The 24,807-nt window shown below is 38.1% G+C and overlaps 1 protein-coding gene across 2 annotated transcripts; it reads left to right on the top strand.

The window, feature by feature from the left end:
- The first annotated feature begins 14,084 nt into the window (after window positions 1–14,084).
- On the top strand, window positions 14,085–16,560 carry LOC126925346 (shematrin-like protein 2). 2 transcript variants are annotated; one of them, XM_050740799.1, is made up of 3 exons: window positions 14,086–14,546; window positions 15,287–16,136; window positions 16,173–16,560. In XM_050740799.1, the coding sequence occupies exons 1-3, from the start codon at window positions 14,532–14,534 to the stop codon at window positions 16,430–16,432; spliced, it is 1,125 nt and encodes a 374-aa protein (XP_050596756.1). In that variant the 5' UTR covers window positions 14,086–14,531; the 3' UTR covers window positions 16,433–16,560. The 2 variants fall into 2 exon arrangements, with proteins under 2 accessions (XP_050596755.1, XP_050596756.1); XM_050740798.1 differs by having other exon boundaries at window positions 14,085–14,546; window positions 15,287–16,560.
- Window positions 16,561–24,807: the final 8,247 nt, after the last annotated feature.

Here is a 24,807-nt window from a genome sequence, read left to right as displayed (position 1 = left end):
GCTCCAATTTCTACCTCAATAATCCATCAATTTCCACCTGTCAGTTTCGATTTTCTGAACAAGTCTCTGAACAAAAGTATCAACGATCCAATCATTTTCTGCGACAGCATCAACAATCCATTGACGTAGAAAATAATCTCATCCTACGACATATCCGACAGTCCAATAATCCACCATAATGGCATTAATAATTAAACAATTCCCTATAATAATTTTCTAATTTTCTTAATTCTCTGAATTTGCTTTTGCTATTTTAAATTTAAAACGCCAAATGCCAATTAATCGTTCTGAAATGATCAGAGCACGAATTCAGTACACAAAGCGTTATTGCCAAAGACTGACGTCGATAAATACTCAATTACTGGATGGAATGCGCGATCAATGGCTACTCTGGCTTTGATAAAAATAATGGCGGTGAGAGATGGCTGGCGTGGAATGAAAACAAGCCAGCACGAGGTTGCATAGTGACGCAGCTCGAAAAGCAGACACGCGTGCCATTGTCAGCGCTTGTCCGCAGCACAATGCCGAAAGTTAGGTCCGTTGGCAATCGAAGGCCATTTGCGTGTGCCGCGAGTGAACAACCGGACAACGGCGCTTTGACACTGTAAATACAAACTAAAGTGCTAGTGACAAGACAAATTATTTGGGACGCGGCCAGGAACGCGTTTATCGCGCGTTCTTGCGGGCATATCGACTGTCCATAAACGACGTCGCATTAACCAACGTCGCAGCAACGTCGACAATTGGGTCAAGATGGTTAACAAATTTTCAGCAAATCGTTATTGTTTTCGCTAATAGTTGGAATTATTCGTGACCTCTCGGTGCAGGAGCAAATGAAATTAATTGCGACTGAAATTTCCTGTCGTTGTGAACCTATGATAAGATCGCCAGATTGTAAGTCTATTCTTAAATAAATGTCATTCGATAAAATGGGCATATTTGCGAGAATTGAAATTTCGTTGGATGATAGTAGATTAACCTTCGATGTTTCTTTCATGGAACAAAAAAGTAATACATAGTTGGGAAGACCAAGCGGAAATCCCAGTATTTTTAATGCTAAATACCGTCACCTGTCGTGTCAGTGTTCATTAGATGGAATCTGTTGCGTGTCGATCTACATTTACATTTGAATAGTCGATGCCCAGAAATTTTTGCGTTTCTCTGTAATTGATCTGATCGTACCCTGATCGGTAATCCTTGAGAACGACTGTATTAATTACGGAGTCGTTACAGCGGCTAAGTAATTTCTGCAAAAAGAGCCACGTGTTTCCAGGTGATATGTTCATTGACATATAAAAAATTCGCTACAAAGTTTCACAATTTTCTAGAATGGAAAAAAAACAACGCAAGCGTCTGTGAAAACTTTAACAACCTGATAAAGAAATCGGTATTGAAGAAATTATTCAAAGAACTTCTGTACCTACACTTGGGGACCAACTATCGCGTTTATACAGGTGTCGAACAAACTGTCCTTACTCCATTTTGTCACGGGTGCAACAGAACGCATTGATCGCGTGGCAAGGTCGGGCAATCGTTCCCAAAATTTATCTGGGATGTCTCAACGCCAATGATTTATCGGCCAATTCTCGAAAGACCTTCGCTTGATCGCATTTTCGTTAATTATGATCTCGTTTGCCGTCTGGTTATTGCTTCGCTCGTTCCGTCTCTCTTTTAATTTAATTCACACATCTTAATAAGAATAAGCAGCCATTAAGTCGTTAAGCTGTTCACTTTGCTGAAATATTTACAGTTTCTTGAAGCTTCGCCTAAATCTTTGCATAATATTTGAACGTTTAGTCCACTTGACTGGATCTTTGTATCTATTTAATTCCTTTACACCAGTAAATACTACTGAAAAATTCCAAGTATACTCGTATGCGTCACGATAGAAAAAAGTACAAAATTGAATTAAAACAGAAATGTAAATTTGATGATTCAACTGATTCTGAGTTTGATGCAGAGAATTAAGTATAAGTAAGGGTTTACTGGAAAACTATGCAACAGTTGGCCAATTGGTGATCAGCCTCGATTCACAATCGGTCAGGGTTTCACATGCATGAGTTAGCAACGATCCGCGAAACGCCATGTCAAACAGATTTCCTTCGACGGGAAACCGGTTTACCAACATGGATTCAGTGTACTTGTGATCTGGCTTCTGATTGTCCACTTATCACTCCAGGATTCCTACGTCAGTGACACCGTTCGTATAACTAGATACTAGTTTTAGCGGGGACTGTGAAAACTTCTTACGCCATTTTGCAACGATTATTTGACATTAGAAACGCCAGCTTTTCCTTTTTTCCATATTCTTGTGGAATAATATAAATCGTTTTATTTCATACGTCAAAAGGAGCCTGAGAATTTGTTACTAATTAAGTGCGAATATTTATGTAAATTCATATTTTTCGAAACTCAATTAAAGAACTGAAATAGATTCACAGTGATTAGTTTCTTTTAGATATTTTGAATATTTTTTCATATTACGTGCACCTGTTCTGTATATTTCTACATAATTTTTGCATAAATCCATAGATATGTGTAAACCAGGCGTTATTAGAAATAAACTACAAAATATATTCATTTTTCTTGAATCGCTAATTGAGTGAGTCAATAATTATACGAAAATGATATAGAAATTAAAAAAAAAATAAATGTTTGTACAATTTTAGAGATTTTTATGAAATCTTATAGATTTTTCATAGAATGTATATAAACAAGAGTTTGTTTTCACAAGGTTTGCATCATCATACTCATCGATAATTTTATTATTAAAATAAAGATTCATATTCGTGTATAATATTTATATTTACTTGAATAAAAACTGTATACAAGAGACGCCGCGAGCTTATCTACAATAAAGGACAAAAAGACAATAGTCGAAGCTACGTCACTGCACAAAACACCGTCCCAAAAATGCGTCTTCCGGTCCATTAGCCCGAATATCAAAGAGAGTTAAAAAGAATCTGCAGAGCCAGAGACAACCCTTTCCCCCAAGAAAAGGTTAAACGTGAATTCCAAAATTCCAGAAACGACACTTTGATCCAAATTCGTGACTCTAGAGATATTATGATTCCATTATGAAACTTGAACCTCTTACTTCAACCATAATCCTTAGAGCACAACCATAAAGGCGACATGACCACCATGTTCCAATCAATCGAACCACATCAAATATTCAGGTATCACAAAGAAATTCCTCTGGCGAGCTCATCATTCCCTGAATAGCCTTCTTCTTTACTCTCCTCGTTGGATCAGACTGTGCCTTGCTCGAATGGCTATGTCTACCCCTACTATGATAACGGTCGGACAAACTTTTCGTATTGTTCGACAAATGTGAAGGATTTCTGCAACGCGAATATGAACCAGACCGACTGACACAGGACATTGACATCCCACTATTCTTATTTGCCAGTTTTTGATCCAAATTTAAGTACTCCATTGTTGAAGATTCCAGACTGTTGCCCGAGTACACGCTGTTCTGGGTTATGGAGGATGGTCTGCTTTCTAGCTTCGTCAAATGGTGATTCGTTTTTGACAAATGACATCTGGACTTGTTAAAATGAAATAGAGGAGTCCTCGGAGGCTCTGGGATGCCATTTGTGAACAGGATTGGCACGATCACCACTTTTTCATCTGTCTTGGCCATTTTTATGCCGGATAGATTTTTCAGTGTATCAACCTTGCTATTATTTATCGATTCTGAAGATTTTACCAGAGTTTCTATCGATTTTTGGTCAATAGCATTCGAAGCTCGAAGTTGTTTCTTCATCTGCTTCCCTGAAGATTCATTTTGTCTACGATCTAGAATAGTCGTCATCGAATCTTGGTCCTTTTTCGAGACTACTAGTGAGACCTGACTACTCACACGACTGCGATTTACGTAGCGAGTTCTACCGCTTCCTTCAGACCCGATAACCATCACAGAAGCTAAGATACTCTGATCCTGGGGCCTAATGAGGCTGCTGTTAGACTCGTTGTTGGAATGCTGAAATGTTCTACTTGTTCCTTCATTATACGAACTCTCACCTACAACTTTTCCATATGTATAGCGTTCTTCTACAGAGGTATTGACACTTATGACACGTAGATCGGGCCCAGAAGTAACAGTTGAGGCATCCAAAGTTCTAATTAGTTTCCCAGATCCACATCCAACCCCTGATGTCCCTGCTTGTGCCATTTTGTCCAATCTCTTAGTCACATTTTGACATCTATGATCCGTTGTTCTACTAGAATCTAGTTTTGTCTCATTCTTTTTCGCAAACTCTTTCTTGGATTTACTAAATTCTGACTCGTCATAGTACTTAGAAGAGTGTGGTCTGTGATAATCAAAGGCTTCGTTTCTGTAAGGTCTGTAGCAAGAACTGCTGACAGATGGGATCAGTGATCCAGATGGATCCTTGTCTACTGGGCCCCCAAAGTTAGCGTAAGAATTTCTCACAGAGGCGTAGTTATTATTGTCTTCGATTCGCCAATCGCTGGCTATGGTTGATACATTCTTTTCAACGTGTTTAGACGAACGGACTCGAGGAGCCATCAACGAATACGAGTCTTCATTTGTGAAGCTAATGTTCCTGCTGATAGGTTCTCTCATAGAGAAGGAATCCTGAGTCAGAAGAGTCTCTTTGGTCTTTGTGACAGGTCCTAGCGTAGTGTAGTTTTTATTGCTTTGATATTGACCCATCAGACGAATGACCTCATTTCCTTTGGAATCCTGACCAAAAGTCTCTGTTCTGCGCAGATAGTACCCAGACATGTCAGTTGATGGCGTGTACTGACAATAATGACTCTGCCTTGGCAGAGACGGGACATTGAGATTCAGGGCTCGGAACTTCCCACTAATTTCATTGAGTTGGTGCTGGAGGGGACCTAGTTCGCCATCTATCTTAAGAATTGCGTCCATGTCCTTGGTAATTCGAGGCTGCTGCCTCGGATGATGTAAACAAGAATGCCCCTTTTCTGGAATTGGGGGAAAGTAAAAAGATTTGATAGAAGGATGAGGATTCTCGGCGATGCCTATCAGATCGTCGTTTCCTTGCGTGTTTCTAGAATTCTTTGGTTCTTTGGTAGTGGACCCTATTCCGCCCGAGCATCTGCTGCTTTTTCTTTCTTGTTCGAATTCTTTAGAAGATATCTCCTCTGGTAATTCGAAGAATGTCACTTCCTTGGTACAACTTGGTGAATCGTTGCTGATGTTCTGAGCAGGATAGGATTATTTGGGATTGATGTAGAAAGAAAAACATGTAGATTCTAATTTTGTAATATTAAGTCTCTAGAAGACTGAGTAATTGGAGTGGAAGCCAAATGGATTGGCCAGTTAAGATTATTTCTTGTTTACCACTTTTTCGTATCATGGAATCCCTACTTAGTGAGATCTCTACAGGGTGAGATGAAATTTGTGGTGCAGACGAGGTCAGGAAGATCCTATGGTCTAACATAATATGAAAATCAAAAATAATTTGAAAATGAAACTTGCAAAATAATTTCATCATTCTTGATTTTCATTTTATCTTGCATCATAATATCTTCGTGATCTCATACATATCACGAATTTTGTTTCACCCTGTATATATATCGACTAGACTGTTCATCAGAGACGTACGGCCGTATCTATACGCCCTTTAACGTAATCTCCCTCTTTCTTTTTTTGCCATTATACTCTCACTGTCTTGTGACTTACAAGGGTATCCTCCCTCATTCGCTTTTTTCTTTCTTTTTTTTTCTTACCCACATTCATCTTTGTCCTTTAACAAGGATGGAATAGGAAAATAGCGGAGGATTAGATCAAAGAGAGATATAATTAGAAGAAAAATAAAGTTTGTAACGTCTTTCACAGAGTTAATATTTATAACAATATGGGCGATGTATTATGGGATGCTGATGAAGTTTTATGAAAAATAGAAAATAGCCAGGAAAGTCTATAAAAGGATTTAAACCCCAAGTATGAAAAATTATTTCATTGGTTCTGTTTTGATGAATAATCACCTGGAGCATAGGTAGCACGATTTTCGACTCTAGCTTCTTGGACTCGTAATTTTCATCGATCATCTCCATCACAAAAGTATCGGTTGAGCTGGTCTGGTTGGAGGCCGACGATAATTCTGGATTAATTCGAGTTACGATCATCTTCATTTTCCTTTGACGTGCTAAGGAAGACTCTGACATCATGGTTGAGCTTTCTTCTTCGTTCTCCTCTTTGGACGAGCTGGTGCTTTTTAACACTGGCATTGATTCTGACTTGGACAAAATTCTGGATGCTAAGGCTGCTTCTTGATTGCAAGACGACTTCTCCGATGACTTTTCTTCCTTAGGTCTCGGATTCTCTGCTTCGTAGTCACAGTCTGAACCGATCTTCCTTAGATTCCTTGGCAGGATCTCTTTAATTTGCTTCCCTTGCATGTCACGGATTGCTCCTTCACTGGACGTCTCGTAATCTCCGTCTGATACGCGGGAAAGAAGATTACAGTGTGGCTTGTAAATTATGTTGAGTGAAATTTTCGCTTTTTGATCACTTTTCCATTGTTAACGTTGTTACGATAAAGAATAAATTGACTATATTGCTAATACATAAGAAATTTACCAATTAATTGGTTCCCAATTCGTTTACAATTTTATTATAATTTCGGAACCGAAATAAATATATTAAATTTTGTATGGTATGAAATATGATATTATTTAATTAGTTGATGGTATTTTATACTATGACTGGTACATTGAGCCAATGCCCATTCATGTGCTCATCACAGTATACTAACGACTGTTCTATGAACCCGTTAGTTTCCACATAGATCATTTCTAAACGAAGCCTTGACTATGATTAATGCCACCAAAACCATGCCGCTCGTCAAACTTCTTCCTGCCAGGAAACTCTACCACCGAAATCAATCATCTTTGACTTTATATCTCTATGTCGTTGAATTTTCATTTTGTCAGACACGGAATTTGTCTTAAATACTCTTTTCCTAGATCGTCAAGGGATTTCTCAAAAAGAAAAAAAAAAATTATTTTCAGGAATTTTTCCTTCTCGAAATTAAATAAAAAGATATTCTTTGAAACTCCATTGCTCATAGTATCGATCACTTTTACTATACACTGTATATTAAATATTTCTATCGCATTAAATACCAATTCCATCTTCCTTTTCAAATTTTCTTTTCTGCTCCAGGATTGCTTTTGTCCTATTAAACCCAGAAGTTCCTAGTACACTATGCTTCTACCATATAAACGAAGAATTATATTTTCCTCAACCTCTTTTATTTCACAATACCTCCTTTGATTTATCAAAGGAAAAATTAAATTTCTACGAAACCTCTTTATTCCGAGATTGCTTTTGGTCTATTAAGTCAAGAATTTTTTAATATGTTTCTACCACATCATACGCGAATTATTATTTAAAGATTATTGTTAATTTGCCAAACGAAGGGAAGTTGCGAACACTCTAGGGAATTAAAGATCATGACGAACCATCGGTCTCCGAAGCGCAAGTGGTCATGTAGCTGGCTCTGGCCTCGACTGACATCACGATCGAGAAGGTTAGGCTACCGATACCGCCGCATCTCTGTGCTCTCTTGCCTCTTTACCACAGATCTAATGGCGTCGATCAGAGGGACACGTGTCCTCGCGGCCCCCTGCTACCATAATTCAAAGAGATCGCGGTGGAAATCGCGAAATTCTTCCACGTACACACGTGATCCTGCGCGATTCTGACGAAGACAGCGACATTCGTGTGTCGCCGGACCAGTAATCGAATCGAACGATTGTTTTATCGAGACAGGTTTGTTTTCATTCGTCTTCCTTCACGTATCGTAACATAGCTGAAAAGCTTTCGTAGGTTTTTCGAAAGAATGAAGCGTATTTTTGCAAAAATGTATAACTTTGACTTTGCGAAGGTTTCGTTTCGTTGGCTAGCTTTGACCTTTTGTATAAAAAGTTGGACGTTCCTTTGGACAAATAAAGAGTAGTGTATGTTAAATGGCTGAATTGAATGGATGTAAGAAATAATTACAATTTTTTTTTAAATTCAATATTCAGTGTCAGTGAAGTGATTAATATAGAAATTTAATAAATTTTCTATTTTCCCTCTGTTTTAATACCGACTTTTTCATAACTATCAACGTTCAAACAAATGTTTCGAATTCAAAGCGTTTCCCAATATGAGATTTCAATCCGATTGAATCTTTTATGTTTTCTCTGTCCACCTAACATTTTGGTGAACCCAGTCTTTTACGTTATAAACGAAGAATGCAAACATTTCTGCTCTCATTTCGATATAATATTCTGTCGATTATTATTCACTTCGACAGTTCATCTCTATATATCACTCTTGAATTACATTCATTATTATTAGTATTAGTATTAAAATATTAATATTTCCAATATTTAACATTTAAATTGACTAAAACCATTACACATTTAAATACGTTTAGTACACTTAATTATGTAACATGTGTACACAAATGATACAATTTCAAATGTAATTTTACAGAGGCCAAAATTATTTCACCGAGTGTTAAACATTTCAAACGTGTTACATCGTTGCCATAATCTGCGGTGAAAATGTTCACTGCAGTTCGAAACGAATTTCCCGCCGATCAAATCGATCATAAGGATCGTTAAAAACTTGACATCGTCAGCTCGTTGATATTTCGCGAGCATAAATACGAGACGACGATTCCAACAGACATAATTACGCATCGGCTATCTTGGTAGAGCAAGTTGGCAGATGTCCACGAGGAATATCGTTCGAAATGCACAGGCTATCGTAAATATGAATGATGATCGCGATACCGTAAATTATTCTGTCACCTATGACGTTCTGGACATTCTAAAATAATCGGGGGAAAACCTGTCCGTGCGACTGTTCGCGCGTTTCTCGAAACATATTATCTAACAATGTTAACAACGAAACGTTTCGCTGTTCACGTTCATACCAAATATAGAACAATGATCTTTCTTGCATGCAAGGAAGCCGTCGAATTTTTAGGACGAGGCTTTTCACCAAAAAATTTCATTCTATACTTTTTATTTCAATTGTAATTTCAAACAAACGATTTAACTATGAACTAAATCAGTAATATTTCTAAATAAATAAAAATAACGCGTAGAAACGCTGATTTCAATGATAGGATATTTAAAAAAAAAAAGCATTTTTTAATCAATAATCATAAATGCTCTCGTTCTGTAGAATAAAATACGATAACACGGTGATACATAAAACGAACCAATTATAAACTTTATCACGAAATACAATTCGATGCTTCTTAATGAATTAACGAATGTTTAATAAAGACGAAAAAGAAGAAATAAATGAAATTGTAATGTTACATGTTGTTTAAGAAAAAAGAAGCAACTTATTTTTTTCGTATCCAAATTGGTTTCAATAAGGATGTCGATAGAAATCGTCAGGTTTTATTTCCAACTACCATTGCCTTTTTGTCGATACCTTTTTGATACGTATCGAGTACGCTTCTGCATGTTACGTAACTCTCTATGCTCCGGTTTTTTAGCTTTTGTTTGAACATTCCCTCTGAGCATTCACCTTGCTTTCCTCTATGCAAAGAATTTCGTGAAACGAGCAACGCTGCTTGTATTTTTGTGAATAAAAATGTCAAAGCGAATGTAGAAATTTGGGTTTGCGTATTCGAACCAGAACGATTGTTTAAACATGTCGTTAAATTATTTTCTCTACGTTCGAGAGTTCAATTTAATGGCTAAATAATTGAGTATTCTATATTTATTTGATATGCTGAGAAATTTTTAGTTTACTATTAAAAAACACCGAAGTGTATCGCGCGATAATGTTTGTAACCAACTCGTTTTGTGAATCGTTGGTTCGGCAACATTTATGAAAAAAGAGGCATGAAAATTGTAAGCTTTGTGGAACGAATATTATTTCCATTGACTACGAGCGTTTTTGTTTTCTATAATCTCGAGATTGTTGAACTTTTTCCAATTAAATCTAAAAACGCTTTTTCAGACGTCTCTCGCTGCACTAACGAATAAAAATAAAAAGCGTCACAGCACGAAACAAAAAACGTCCAAGTCCAATTAAAACTTCTCTCCCTTAAAACTTCGTTTCTACAATTAAAAAAAATACACGAGATAAAATAAGACGTGTACAGAATCGAAAGTATCGAATGGTCAAATGTATCATTCGTATAGAAAGTATACAAAAAATTTAATTCCATTTTCTCACCAAATTAATTATTAATTATAATTGTTAGAAAAATGGTTAGAAGAATGTGAGGAAAAATGATCGAACTATAATTAGAGCCAGATTGCTATTGACTAGGATTAGAGATAAAATGAAATTTATATTTTGATTCCAATGAATAATCTCTTCGAACATCGATCGTATATTGCTCAAAATATTACCATGAAAGTTTCATTCTCTTAAAGACCGTTTCATCGAATTGGTAAATTCATTGTGCGATGGATTCGTAGTCACTTGAGAATGGATTAACGAAAATCGATGATCTTGCAAAGTCGAGTTACCCAAGCTAGTGTGAGATAATAGGTTCAACGTCTCTATTGCCCGCGTTAAATTGATCGACGTCCTCGAAATGAGATTTTAACGGAGTGGGAAACAAAACCAGGCCTGATAACCAATGCATCCACTGTGAAACAGCCGTCCAACAGAATTACACTCTCTATAGCACTTTTAATTGCCATTCATGACGAAATTTTTAATTACTCGATAGCGTCCAGTTAATCGTCCTTGATCGCTCCAATCATACATCCCGTGTATAAAAGTAATTTCTTAAAAAAAAAAGTATTGGAATCTTGTATACGATCGACTAATTACGTAATTAATTAATTAACATTACATAAACACAATCTACAGTCATTTTTTGTTCATGCTCCGTTTCAAGAGCAGAAATATTTTCTTTTTAATTCATATTTCGGTCGAGATGTTTTAGCACGAATCGTTTCTCGCTCTTTCATGTTTTTTTTATAGACGAAAGAATGCTGTTTTCCATGATCTCCTGAAAAAATTATTGGCTTTGTAAATCACAGTTCGAATCACGTATTAATAACGAGAGTAAACGATCGTTTGTTACAGACAGACTATTTGTTATCTGTTACGATGTTTCTAAAACTACCGATGTATTTAAATCAAGATTTGCATATAATGTAACTACACGAAAGAAAGCGCACACCTTTAAAAACTTCACGTGACCCAATTTATCGACGACGGACACATCCGTTCTGCTTTTCAAATTCTCTCCGCACCAACTTCGATTCATACTTGTCCGAAAGATAAATTTATTCCCACGTAGAAGATCAATGACTCTGACAATCGTCAAATAGCTCGGCGCGCGAGAAAAAATTGCCAGAACCTCAGTTTCCACGTTCGTTCGATCCTTCCTCTCTTTTATATCGCGTCTGAGTGCCGAAATTTTCTGATCGAATTAATTACCAAGGAGAACCTTCGTGTTATATAATCGAACTTCTGTGTCAAAGTATTTACGATCGCGCTAATTAAACTGCCAAAGAGAAACTGAAAAATGATTTATTGGGTTGGCAACTATCTTTATTATCGCAGAAATTGTCTTTTAAATATTAATTTCCCTAGGAATAAGAACATAGATATCTCAGCACAACGTACATCGCGCGAGGTTATTACAGCAAAAGCACGTTATATATATAAGTTCCCACGTAGAAGCACTCAGGAATAATTAATTTCCCTGAAAAATTGTAATTTTGCAGAAATAATTTAGGCTGCAGGAATCGATCTTACGAAGTAACTTTTTCATTAGACGAGTCTGCTGAGTAGTTGATAAAATAGTTTCGAGTTTCATAGTACACAAATAGTTGTTCCCACCAACACCATGAATCGCAACGTTCACAATGTTAGCAGGAAGTCATTACACACGATGCAATTGCGCAAGTAGGATTGCGTATCGACCAATTGCGACTCGCTACTCGGCGATTTTTATGCATTTCTGATAAATATGTATAGAGATACTTAAAGTTATTGTCTAAGTAAATATACATATGTACAAACGTATGCATTTTTCTTGCAAATACAACCTGAAACTAATCTAATTGATCTTTGACAATCCCCGATCTGGAAAACCAAACTATTAGTTTGTCCAAAAAGTGTGTTTCATTTACAAAGCCGTTTTTCACAACGATGCATCTTTATACAAACGTAAAACCTAATCTGTCGAACGTTGTGATCTTTATTTTGATAGAACAAAATGGCTCATATAAAATAATTCGATAAAATAATATAATTGTTATGCATCCATTATTTCCTTATAAAACGAAAGAAACTTTTCGGACGACCTGATATAAATTAGAATTCCAACTCAATTTTCTCACGTGTATAACTTCGTATCAGATCAGAATTTTAATCCGATTATCATTTAATCGACGAAAGAAAAATAGCAAAAATTGAAAGAAAAATTCGACAAATTACGGAAAGGTTAGAAAACATTCCTGACAAGTGTCACCATTTCCCAATTTCATCTGGAAATTATAAATCCGTGGGAAAACGTAGATCTCTACGTGTATTTAGATAATAGCAGAAACTGTAGGGATTTGAATAAGATGTAGTTTGACGTGAGAGCATATGCGATGAATATAAAGTGACCCTCTTCATACCGTGTCGTTGAAATTTTGCACAGTATGGTATCGGGTTCTTGGCGAGGTAGTTTCCGGGATGAGGAATAGCCTGGGTTAGATTGTCTGCATATCTTCGCAGCCACGTCCCAAAAGGGACCCTACATATCCTTAAATAACATGAAAAACCCAGCTCTCACTTTCTTACTCGCATACTTGATTTAGACATGAAAAATGTGAAAACCAAAAAAATTGGTGTGTTCCTAAAGCTATGAAAATGTATATTTTCTATATTCCATACAGTTCATCGTAAATCATCGATATTTCATATAATGAAACTGTTGTAATTTCTCTATTTAGAGGTAGAATCACAATAGCTATCATTTTATTCTTTGGATAAATATATCACACCATTCTGAGCCTAAAAACCTTTATTGCACTTTTTTACATGGACTAGGGATAAAAACAAAAGAATATCTTAAACCTATCGATTGTATCTAGAACTATCTTCTAGTTACTATTTATTGTAACTGGCGCGTCTGCACATAGATGGCGAGCGCGTACTCACGTTGTCAGTTTCAACAGAAACAATATTTTTGTGAAAGACAATTTTCATAAATTAATCTGTCCGAAGATTAGATTTATCTGTAATATAAAGTTGAAGTAAATTGCATCGATTAAAGTCTTGTGCAAAGCAGTTCCAACGCGGAAATATAAACGAAGAATCGTTTATTTGTTAGGAGTTGCCTTTCGAATTCGAAATCATGATTCGATACTTTGTATCAGATACGCTTGATGCAGATTCGATTTTTGTCTCTCTATATCTACCTCACTCGAGGCGCTGCATTTCGATTGTCCAGTTATTTCCAGCGAAGGCTCCGCCTTTCATAAAGTCACGCTTATTATTAATCGTCATCCGCGAAGACATTTATTACACCTTTTACCAGAACCAGAATTTTTATCCCTCGTAATGAACGTGTACAAGATGTAACCATTTGGAAAATCGGTCATGTTTATCGCCCTCGTTAATTAAATATTCTTGGTTACCTTTCATCATACAGATAGAGCACATTTCTATACATGCACCTATATTGCACGTGTTGTATTTGATATGTTAATTTATCGTGGAATTTATTTTCGAAATAAAGGGATGTAGAAATGATGTTTGCGAAATATGTATGGCTTTCGTTTAGTTGTTTTCTACTATTCCTATTTTTTTCTGCAGCATATACTGTTAAACCTGAGACGGACTCGAAATATTAAAGTTAATATAAAATTGAATACATTTTCTGGAACGGTAATTTTATTATTTAAATTCTCTAAAATAAAAATTTCAGTGATATTTACTGTACTCTCGCGTTGCCGTACAGTAATTTCAGAATACGTCACACGCTTTATACTTTTTAAAATAGACAGACTCATAAAACTTTTACTTTCCCCCATCTGTCTCAGAATTTTCCACAAATACCAAAAGTTTTCCATGATATTTTTTCCCGAGTACGAAAATCACCAAAAAGTACTATCGAAACTCTCAAATAACCTTCACAAAGCTTTTTAAACACTCGTGCGATCTCAGCGCCAATAATTCCAGTAGCCAACGGTTCTGACCTAACCTTAAAAAAAAATCCGTAAATTCGCTTCCTGATTACAAAAGACGCGCGTGAGATATGATAGCGGGAGCATTACGCGTGCACGACATGCGATACGATCCAGAAACTGATCAGAAGTAGGCGAAGAATTACGGTGATGTGCGTGTAACGCGGAATCGCTCTGTTTCCAACGACTGCGGTTGTATCGCGGATCAAAGAGATCGGATGAAACGTTGACAGAAAAATTCGATGGAGAGTACTCTGATCAGGGCGTGAACGATCGCGTATTCAGTGAAAGTGATTGTATCTACCTGTATAAAACAGGGACCTGGACCGAATGATGGCACATTCGAAGCTGTACTTACGAGACAAGCAACTATGAAGACGTTCATAGTAAGTAGAAAGATATTCTTTAGTGAATTTCTTAGACTCTGATATTTTACGCGGACGAAACTTTAAAACGACTTGCGAGGCTGCCAGAAATTTTTAATTGTTTGAGTTAAACCTTGTAATTGTGCAGAACACCTCAGTGTCTTTTGCAAATACAAAGTGGCAACATTGGAATTGTGCTGTCGAATGTTACTCAGTAAAATTAATATAAAGATGGATACAAAATTTAATAATTTGATATCACAAATATACAAAAGTTTTATTGTGCAAAATGGAATATAAAATCTTCGAAAAAGCAATAATTTTACGTTACAAATACACGAAATTATAATTATACGAAATTAATATGAAATATTCGAGAGAATACTAATTTCATATTACAAACACTCAAAATTATACTCACACAGTAATTAAATATTTGAAAACATCAATTTTGCATTACAAAGTATCTGAAAATTTTACTCTATTCAACATTTCGCAGTTCATTTTCAACATTTCTTGGGCGATATTCGTACAGCGGCCGCAATTGCATTTAACACCCTGGCAAACTCAAGAAATCGATACCAGTCTTCATTGAAACTTCACTACTCCTGAATTTTAAACTATCAGCTTTTCAAGTTCCAAAGATCCATTTCTGAAAGGACCGACACTACTTCCTTTTCCTTCTTGAACTTAACTCACTTTCTAATCCATAGAAGAGCAGTCTTCATGAAAAATTCAAACCTTAAAAATTATTCGTGTAGTTCTGCCTTTTGGTGCCCGCCGCCATTTCTAGCGGAGTTGAACCAGGAAAGCCAGAGAAGTCGAAGAGAGGCGTTCTTCTAGGCACAGGAGGACTTGGAGGATCATCAGGAGGCGTAGACCTGGGTTATAGTACTACCTATGGCGGAATTTCGGGAGGATACACTGGAGGATTATCAGGAGGACTGGCTGGAAGCCTCTCGGGTGGACTTCCAGGATTACAAGGCTCTCTTAACGGTGGCCTAGTTGGACCTCTGTCAGGGAGCCTGACTGGAGGACTATCTGCAGGGTTAAACGGGGCTCCAACTGAAGGTGGGATTCGCACTATCGCCCAACAAGTGCCAGTCGTGATTCCCCAACCTTATCCAGTGCCCAGGCCTGTCCCAGGTCCCTGGTACGTGAGACAAAATCTGCCTCTCGTCAGGGAAACGTCACTTCGCACGCCTCAACAAACCGCACTGACACTCCATAGGTCTACAGGCATTTCGCAGGCTGTTAGAGTGCCAGTCTCAATCCCGCAACCTATCCCTATCCCTCAACCTGTTCCTGTGTCTGTCTTGATACCTGTATCTTCAGGATCTATCGGAGGATCTGGTCTGACTTCTGGAGTCACTAGTGGCCTCGGCTCTGGTTTGAATTCGGGTATCACTGGTGGTCTCAGTGGCTTCAGCGGAGGGTTGAATACTGGTTTGGGATCCAGCTACGGGTCTGGCTTGACCTCCAGTTACGGGTCAGGCCTGGGATCGAGCTACGGATATGGCCTAACCTCTAGTTACGGATCTAGCTTAGGTTCCAGCCTTGGCTCCTCTGGCCTCAGTGCTGGATATGGGTCAGGATTGGGCTCTGGCCTCAGTGCTGGATATGGGTCAGGATTGAGCTCTGGCCTAGGTGCTGGTCTTGGCTCTATTAGCATCTCTCCTGGAGTTGGTTTAGGATCTGGATTGAGTTCTGGGCTTGGTTCTGGACTTGGAACCAGTCTTGGCTCTGGAATTGGCACTCAGGGGTTGACTGCTAATCTTGGAGCTGGATACGGAGCTGGGTATGGATACGCTTCGTCTGGTGCTTTAGGAGGAGCTACTCTGGGAGCTGGTTCTCTTGGGGGTGGGGCACTAGGAGGAGCCAGTACGATCATTATAAAGAAACACTGAACTGATGGATCGAGCAAAGGCATACTGTACAGTTGGCGGTATTCATGTAAATCCCTTTTCTAGAGCTTGCGATAATCTTTATATTTTTGTACACTTTGATAAAATTATATTTTTGTACGATACTTAAAGTGTGGCGTTGTTGATCAACCTCTTCACTAAGACGATTATTCTAACATGCTCGTATAATTATAATTATTATGAGAATGAAAATTATATTATTGTACAACAATTGATTGCAAATTTCTAAGGTAGTGAATCGTTTTTTCAATCGCAAACTATAATTCTCGTGACATAGAATCGCGAAATAATGAAAAGGCTCGCTGAGATAGTATAGGTACCAAATTTGCACCGAATGATAGGAGAAGGTAGGTTATATTAAAACATCGGTGTATAGACGAACAATGGTAGTTCTTCAAGCCGATTGGTCAACACGGAACTCATGTGGGGTGGGATTACGTCAGGAACGATCCTCTCACGTTATAACGTGAAGCACCACCCGAGCTTCCACACGAATCAGGTCATCGTTTCGAAACCTCTCTATGAAGCTAGGACGAAAATCGAACCCGGTTGTTACCTCACGGGAGTAACGAGACCAGTCGATACATTTTCCAGTGCTTCTATCTTTTCAACATTGGAAATATAGACAGCAGTCGGTTATAATTTCACCTTGTGCTTTACTCAGCTTTACTCAACATTTTATCGACAGCTGCTGTTGGTAATGCTGGAAACTAGAGTTATCAGCAGCTACCAGCTGTATATCGAACGCAGTGTTCTAACTTATCTACGTATGATAAGTAAATGTAACGTATGACAATATCATATTATTATCATTACTACTGAATTACTTCCTGTTAAAGATTGTACAATTTAAGAAAAAAGAAACAGATATTGTTCGACTTACGTATTTTCAACCACCCAACGACAAAGAAGATTCAATTTGCACTCACCTGAAACAAAAAGAAAAGGAGGTCGGTCATTTGTTACGTCAATTCTACGAAACATCTACATTTTACATAAATCAAATTGAACAGCGACAAGGGACAGTACGTCGGCATAAAGATAAATCGAATTCTCGGCGAATCAGCCATTCAAATGGGATATTTTCTGTCAGTTGAAGGACGAGCTAAAAGAGATTTCTTGTTGAAACTATATCCGCTACCAAATCTTGCTTATTTTTCCATTGATATCGAGACGAGAAGGATAGAAACCAGAACACGGACGAAATGCGGAAATGGCAGGCACAAAGCCGCGTAATTATCGTTTTTCAGGCACCGTTACCACGTTGATTGCCGCAAAAAGTGTCGTTGTTCTTGCGTGGTAAGTTCTCAGTGTTCTCCTGGATTCTATCGCAGGATGTTTCAATATTCATTCACGGCCACCAAGGATGTGACTCCATATGAGAAAATAGGTATAAAATACGAAACAGAATCTTTTCATACGAATCGTTCGCGTTGCTGACAAATTTTTTAATTCGATTTTCCCGCAAACAAAACGTCGCATTGTACGAAAAATATGTTATTCCGCATTTTCGATTTACCTTCTCGCGTAGAATCATCCCCCTGCTGACTGTAGCATAATTACTGTCATACCCGGACTATCGGGAAGCGCACTGCATTTACGAGGCAAGCGCGGAACGTGGTAATTCTTTTTCAGCCGGAGACGGTTTCTCCCGCGGCTTAGTGCCGCTTGCTGATTAAGAAAGTTTTCGAAAATAAGCAGGAAACGCCGGAACGTATGGAAAGGAAGTTCCAGATCCTCGTTAACGAGGTAAACGACGTTCTGATGGAACTGATGATGAAGATTTTTACCCTCCTTTCTCTCTCTCTCTCTCTCTCTTTCTTTCTCTCTCACCTGCAATTTTTCCTAGTAATATGTTTTCTAATTTAAAGCCCATCCGAGGGTATAGCGGATTACGAAGGAACTATTATAAAACGAATTCGTGGAATTATCTATCGCAATCACACTTCGTGGGAAGAAGGAGATATAAGTAGCGCAAGTAGAATGGGGACGTGCGTGGTCGGGCATATCGCCTTCGCCTTTACAGCTACTTCGTTTGTTGGTCTAGTAATTTCTAGAAAAGATTATTCATGTTTATGAATAGCAAGGAACAGTGTGCAGTAGTCTACACGGAATACACGTATAATAAAACACATATAATAAAAATGTAAAATATAGTAGGTAGTATCGGGTTGGGAAGTATGTGATGGCGAATTTTGTCATTAGATGGTAATGACAATTTTCTGCAGAGTTCTTTAACATTTTCACATAGTCGTATTGATTTTCTTTATTTTTTTTTTTTTTTTATTTTTATTTCGACGTAAGTATAAGGTACTATACGAAGCTTAGTAGAGTTGCTATTACGTAAAAACGTTGGTAAAAAATTCAACACGTCAAGTAGCATTGTCGAAATATTTATAGTCAACGGTCTATTGATATAAAGTTTCAGTTTCTTAGGACGAGGAAATAACGTCCATTGTGGGAAGCGACGGTCGATGGTTTTGCATACTTCATGTTCGGTTGCGGTTGCGGAAACTCGGTATACAATCGGTGAATAAATTTGTAGCCATCGTAGGTATCGACTTTCTGATCTTCCAGCTGACTTGCCGGAGACCGGATAAACTTGGATTATTTGTCATTTTATTTTTTCAAAATCTAAATTCGTCCGTGGCTCCATTAGAAAACTTGGTCGCGTAATGAAATCTTCGTTTCAAGAACCAGCGTACAGAAACAACTTTGCAAATGCAACTTTCAACTTTACTTTTCTTATTTTCAACGTCTCGAGGCCAGAAGTTTGTCGGCAATGCCCTTAGAAGATGTTTAACTCGATTTTAAATTATCTCCGGCCCCGAGACATCGATTTGTGCAATTCTCGTAACATTTATCCCACTACTTCGAAAGCAAACCTCACCGATAATTACTCACGAGTATCGTGCTACGGTTGCCAAATGGTACAAATGGCCTAAGAAGTATCGGCCGAACAATATTGTGAAAAAGCCTAAGTACCGTCAGGTCAAAAGGGTCTGCAAACTTCAATGTGTCGTCGGTCCTTCAATCGAACAGTTACACGGAAAAAAGACCTACGTGACCATGACCGTGGTCGGTTGCGGAACACGTACATGGTGGGGCTATGGGAAAAGACAAAGGGATGCTTAAAGAAGGACCAACCAGTCGTTGCCTGAGAGTCGAGTCGTGACGAGTCGTCGTTAACTGAGGGTCGAATCGCGAGGAGTGGTGAGTTGGGAGTCGAGATGCGAGGATTCTAGAATTAAGTTGTCGAGTTGTTATGAGTCGTGAACTGTTAGTTGTGAGTTGTGAGTTATCCATTTAGCTGTCTTAGCTATAGCGCATTTACTTCACGTTAAATAACCATCGTTTCCTGTTTAATCCGATATAAATAGATCCATCTATCAATAAACTTATCACATAGGATAGAAATCATTGGAAAGCCTAATTTCTAATATTTTTGAATAAAAAAATCCTATAGTATTACAAAATCGGAAAATTTAATCTTCAAATTTACGAGACGTTCACAATTTTACGTAAGAACTTTCAAGAAACGTTCAATTTAGCATTGGCCGAATTTACTTTAGTTCTAGTTTTGAGCAGTGGGATCGAAAATTAATCTTGAAAGTTCGCTAGCATTTACAAAGATGCGTATCTATTTCGTGGAAAGTCTGTAAATGTCAACGGCGAAACCCGAGCGAAGACAGTCAATTACGTTGATGATGAAAAGTTGAAGGAGACCGTCTCGTCTCTAATCTCACGTAGATCGCGTGCAAGTTTAAAACTTGCGGATACTTGATCGACTTTTGTTTGCAAGACAAAATCGAATTCGAGAACCTCTTATCTTCTGTAACGCGATAACTGGCCGAAAATCTGCTGTCCTGCAACTCTCAAACATTCTACCTGAAACATTATGCGCTTCTCTTTCGTTCCCTGAACGTATCTTAAACTCGACAAACGTATTTTCTTAATATCCGACGAATAATTTTATCGCAAACTTAGTCACTCACCAACGCTATCTACCGACCTAGACATACTTAAATTTAAATTTTAATAATTTCGATCTACAGCAATTTTAACAATTCCGACCCAAGAATCATACTAACTTCGATTCACCGATATTACAAACTCCCATCCAATAATTTCGATAAACATCGCTAATAAAATACATCAATAAAGAACATACATCAAATAAATATTTGTTTCGCCAATACATCGTCATTTCGCGATCGAAACGAGCAGAGAAAGAACTAGAAATTCCCCATTTGCCATCTGTTTGAACGACCTCGATCGTCGAGGTAACACGGGTGTCAGCGATTAATTAATTAAACGAAAACGTTCGCTCTCGAATAGCAGAAGCAGAATTAACGAAACTGCGACACACCATCGAGATCCAACGCGGTCACTCGAACAATCTCAATTCCGGTGTAATCAGATCAGGCTTGGCGAGCGTACCTCGACAAAGACACCATTAATTAACGAATTAAACTAACTTGTAATTACCGAGGGACTAACTTGACACCAAACAGGCCGATTTATTAGCAGGGAAACAGTAGGTTGCAACTAAATAGTTTCTCAACGGCACCTGCATCTCTGTGTCGGACGTCGAGGTGCAACGGCGTACAGCTGGCCGAGATTCAGTTTAGCCGTGTAATTACAACTTTTCTTATTAACCATGAGCGGTTCGTTCGCGCGTGACACGGTGCCAGGTGCTTCCGGTTCGTCGGAAGATCTTCCCAGCAATTTCCACTAAACAGTCGATCTGTCGATCGCTAATCGAGATAAGCACCGCGCAAGTTGGACTATGCTTTCAGCCAAATTCTCACGATGTTGATATTCTTCGAGATATCGGACGAGAATCACTGCAAATTTCCTTGCAATCGAATTTTTACCATTTTGATGATTTTGATATAGGAAAGAGTTTCCTATGTATTAAATTAATTACTCGTTACATGCGATCGTTACGTTTGAATTTGCTGCGAATTATCGACTAAAGAGCAACCGGTCAGGTCAAACCGATCGGTCGATATCGCGTACCTCGAATGAATTAACGCTCAAGGTGGAGCAGGTTTAATAGATCGAGTGTTAGAATAATCTAGAACTGTATTTGCACTTGTTGTATAAACGTAAATTGTGATGTTATGAACACGGTGCTGGTAAGATCTTTTGTCTTGCTGGTCCTTTCTCGGGGTTTTTTACCTGACCTCGGAGTCATTAGGTTCCTAATTGAACTTGAATTCCCTGAAGAAGAGAACGGACCTGTTCGTGCCATAAACCAACGACCACTCAAAATTCCGAACAGAATTCTTCCAAAGATGTTTCAACGGCTAGGAAATAATTAAATTGCAAGTAAGAAAGGAGAGGATATGCATTTTACGAAACAGTAGGACTAACGACGAAGTAGAAAGGAAGTTGGAAGGGAAATGAAAGAAGAAGGAAACGTAATAACAATGACCGATGCAGCTTACCGCTAAAGCGTGAACGTTAGCTGATATCAATTTATCGCATGACGTATCACAGTACAACATCGTACTGTGTGCACATGTTAAGGAAGACAAGGGGGTGGTTTACTTGCAGCACCTTCCAACCCCGTACCCGTCTTTCTCAACGTGACAGCATATTCGTGCCGTGTTAAACGATCTATGTATACCCGGTGTATCCGGAACGATATTTTTCAATGTACAATTTTACATGTACTTCACCGTTCGAAGGTACATTTTTAAGCGTCTCTGAAAAATCGTCCAATATTTTTCTTTGATAGGGTATCTAAACTCCAATCTTGTCATTCTTAGGTCGGCAATTAAGTGATTGCGGATTTTGTCATTAGGTGGTATTGACAAAATCCGCAATCACTTAGTTGCCAAGCCAATAATTACGCTCGTGAAATTACGGATTTTCCATGAGCTGCCATAGTCCAGTAGTCGCGTTATACAGGGTCCTATTGCGCTTCGACAAGTATCGAAGCACCCAGTGCATAAGGTAGAACCCACACGCGCTCACACGTGTCTCTGGATCCACGGCTATGCATTCACAGCATCGCCTACACATTTAAAAAAGCATGGAACAAGCGAGCTCGATCAGCCACGGCTGATGAACCCTGTGTCAGCCTTTTCTCTGTGTGTAGCGCAATGGTCGGGGGTTGTTTCACAGCGGCCTGTGACTCCGTGCACTATGGACACGTCGATGCGCACACGCGGGGGTGTTCCACTGACAGTGATCAAAGACAGCTGACAGAGAAAGGGGAGTCAGAGTGAATGAAGATGGAAGGAACAAAATGGCGAGAAGGAAGGGTTGAAGCGAGTGGATAACCATACAGCGAAAGCAAGGCCAGTGATAAAGAGGCAGAGAGAGAGAGAGAGGGAGAGAGAGAGAGAGAGGAAACAAAAGGAACACACGGAAGGGTGAAACGATTGGTGGGTGTAAAGGGCAAGGGGAAAGAAGAACAAAAGGGCAAAGTAGAAAATGAAGAGAAAAGAGAGGACTAAGAGAGGAAGCGGAGGATCGCAAGAAATGCCAAAGGAGCAGAAATATCGATGTTCGTTGACTGCGATAGCTACCATAATTTGTAGTAGTATGTCGTGAGTTATTACGCGTTTAGGAGAGATTCTTAGGGCGCAAAAGTGCACAGAATGCACGTAACCTGGGAATTTAGCAAATCTAAATGTCAAATCTAGCGACTTGTAAACTTTACGTAGCAATCTGTTCATCGAGCTTTTGGAAATTTTAACGTCTAATCTAAAAATTGATCGAACCTGAAGCCCAAAGTGGAAAAGTTCGTCGAACCTGTATATCTTGTTGAAGAAAAGCTCTACATCTTTACTTTTGTATATCCGTGACCTGGAGACCGCTGTTACGAAGAGAATAGAATTTAGGGAATCAAAAAAATATTCTAAATAAGGAGAGGTATTATTGTGCCGTTGAACGTAAATTATCTTTTGGATTACAAGGTCTAGAAACAAAAGAGCTATAAGTAGATTTCTATTGCTGTTTCTTGTAGCCTTCAGCTACAGCTACGAGGTTAACTTTTTGGTAATGTCTTTTGCTAGAAATATACGAACGTGCTCCCTATCGTAGCTTCTTCTATTGTATTGTAACACTGTAAGAGCGAGGATCTGGATCAGCATACACTATAATTATACTTATACCTTTATTTATTTCAATATATTTTTCCATTAAAAATTCATCCACTCGTTCCTCTATCAGTCAACCTCAACACCTCTGACTAAAGGCTCCTATTTCTATCAACTGATTATTTTATTAAAACCATCGTATCGTAAACCATGAAAAAAGGTAAGAGAAGATAAGGAAACGATACTGGCAATATGATATTCAAGAATGGTAATATTATTGGTTGTACCGGTGGGATGGGAGGAATAAAGAAAAAAGAAAAGAACGAGACAAAAGGGTATTACAGGAGTGCAGACAAGTACAATGGGAGCCAGAAACAAAAGGAGGATCAAACAGAAGCAACGAGGTACATGGTGAATAGATAAAGGATTAGAAAATACTAGGAAGTCAAAGAAAAATCAAAGGAAATGGAATGATGGGAAAATAATGAAATTTAGAATTCTCGATGGATCGACGAAAGCATTGTTCGCAAAAAGTATTGTAAAAATATTCAATTGAACAAAAGACAGAGTTGGAATATGGAAAATTATGATAGAGAAATAACGTTTCCAGAGGATGAAAATCTGCGAGATAAAAACGTTGGCCAACCGGAAATTTTTAATTACGAATCACACATCAGAGTGGTACCGCAAATATATCGAAAGAAACATACGTCGAAGGAAGATCTCTGGGAAAAAAATATTTTAAAAGATACGTCTCTTTGTACAAATATTTCAATCGTGTATAATTAAGTACACTAAGAAGAGTTTGACTAGAGCTTTGGCTGGAGGTTTGGGTGAAGGTTCAGGCTAAGGTTAAGGTCGCGGTCGCAGTAGGGTGTGCGGCTGGCTTCGATGCGATTGCACAGTCGGCGAGGAAAAAGAAGAAAATTTCGCATCCGACGAGTTACCCGACGAGGCAACTATTAGGTTGTCCGAAAAGTTTCTTTCGTTTCGTAAGGTGATAATAGATGAACAAGAATTTCTGTTTTATACTATTTTATCGAATTAGGTATGATCCATTTCGTTTTATTTCTATTATTACGTTCGTGCATAATTCGATAAACTAATGTAAAACAAAAAACATTGTGCGTCTATTATTTCCTTATAAAACGAAAGAAACTTTCCGGACAACCTAATAAGTACGTACATGATACTTTTATCATTTAAATCCTTTTTAACGACGCAGTTTTATTTTTCCATTTATCATTTTCACTCGTAGAAATATCATTTTTGAAAATAGTTCATATATTTTCCACGTAATTT

This window comes from Bombus affinis, chromosome 16 (assembly GCF_024516045.1).
Source record: "Bombus affinis isolate iyBomAffi1 chromosome 16, iyBomAffi1.2, whole genome shotgun sequence".
NCBI lineage: Eukaryota > Metazoa > Arthropoda > Insecta > Hymenoptera > Apidae > Bombus > Bombus affinis.
The sequence above is the reverse complement of the archived record's forward strand: the minus strand, read 5'-3'. Positions and strand labels throughout refer to the sequence as shown.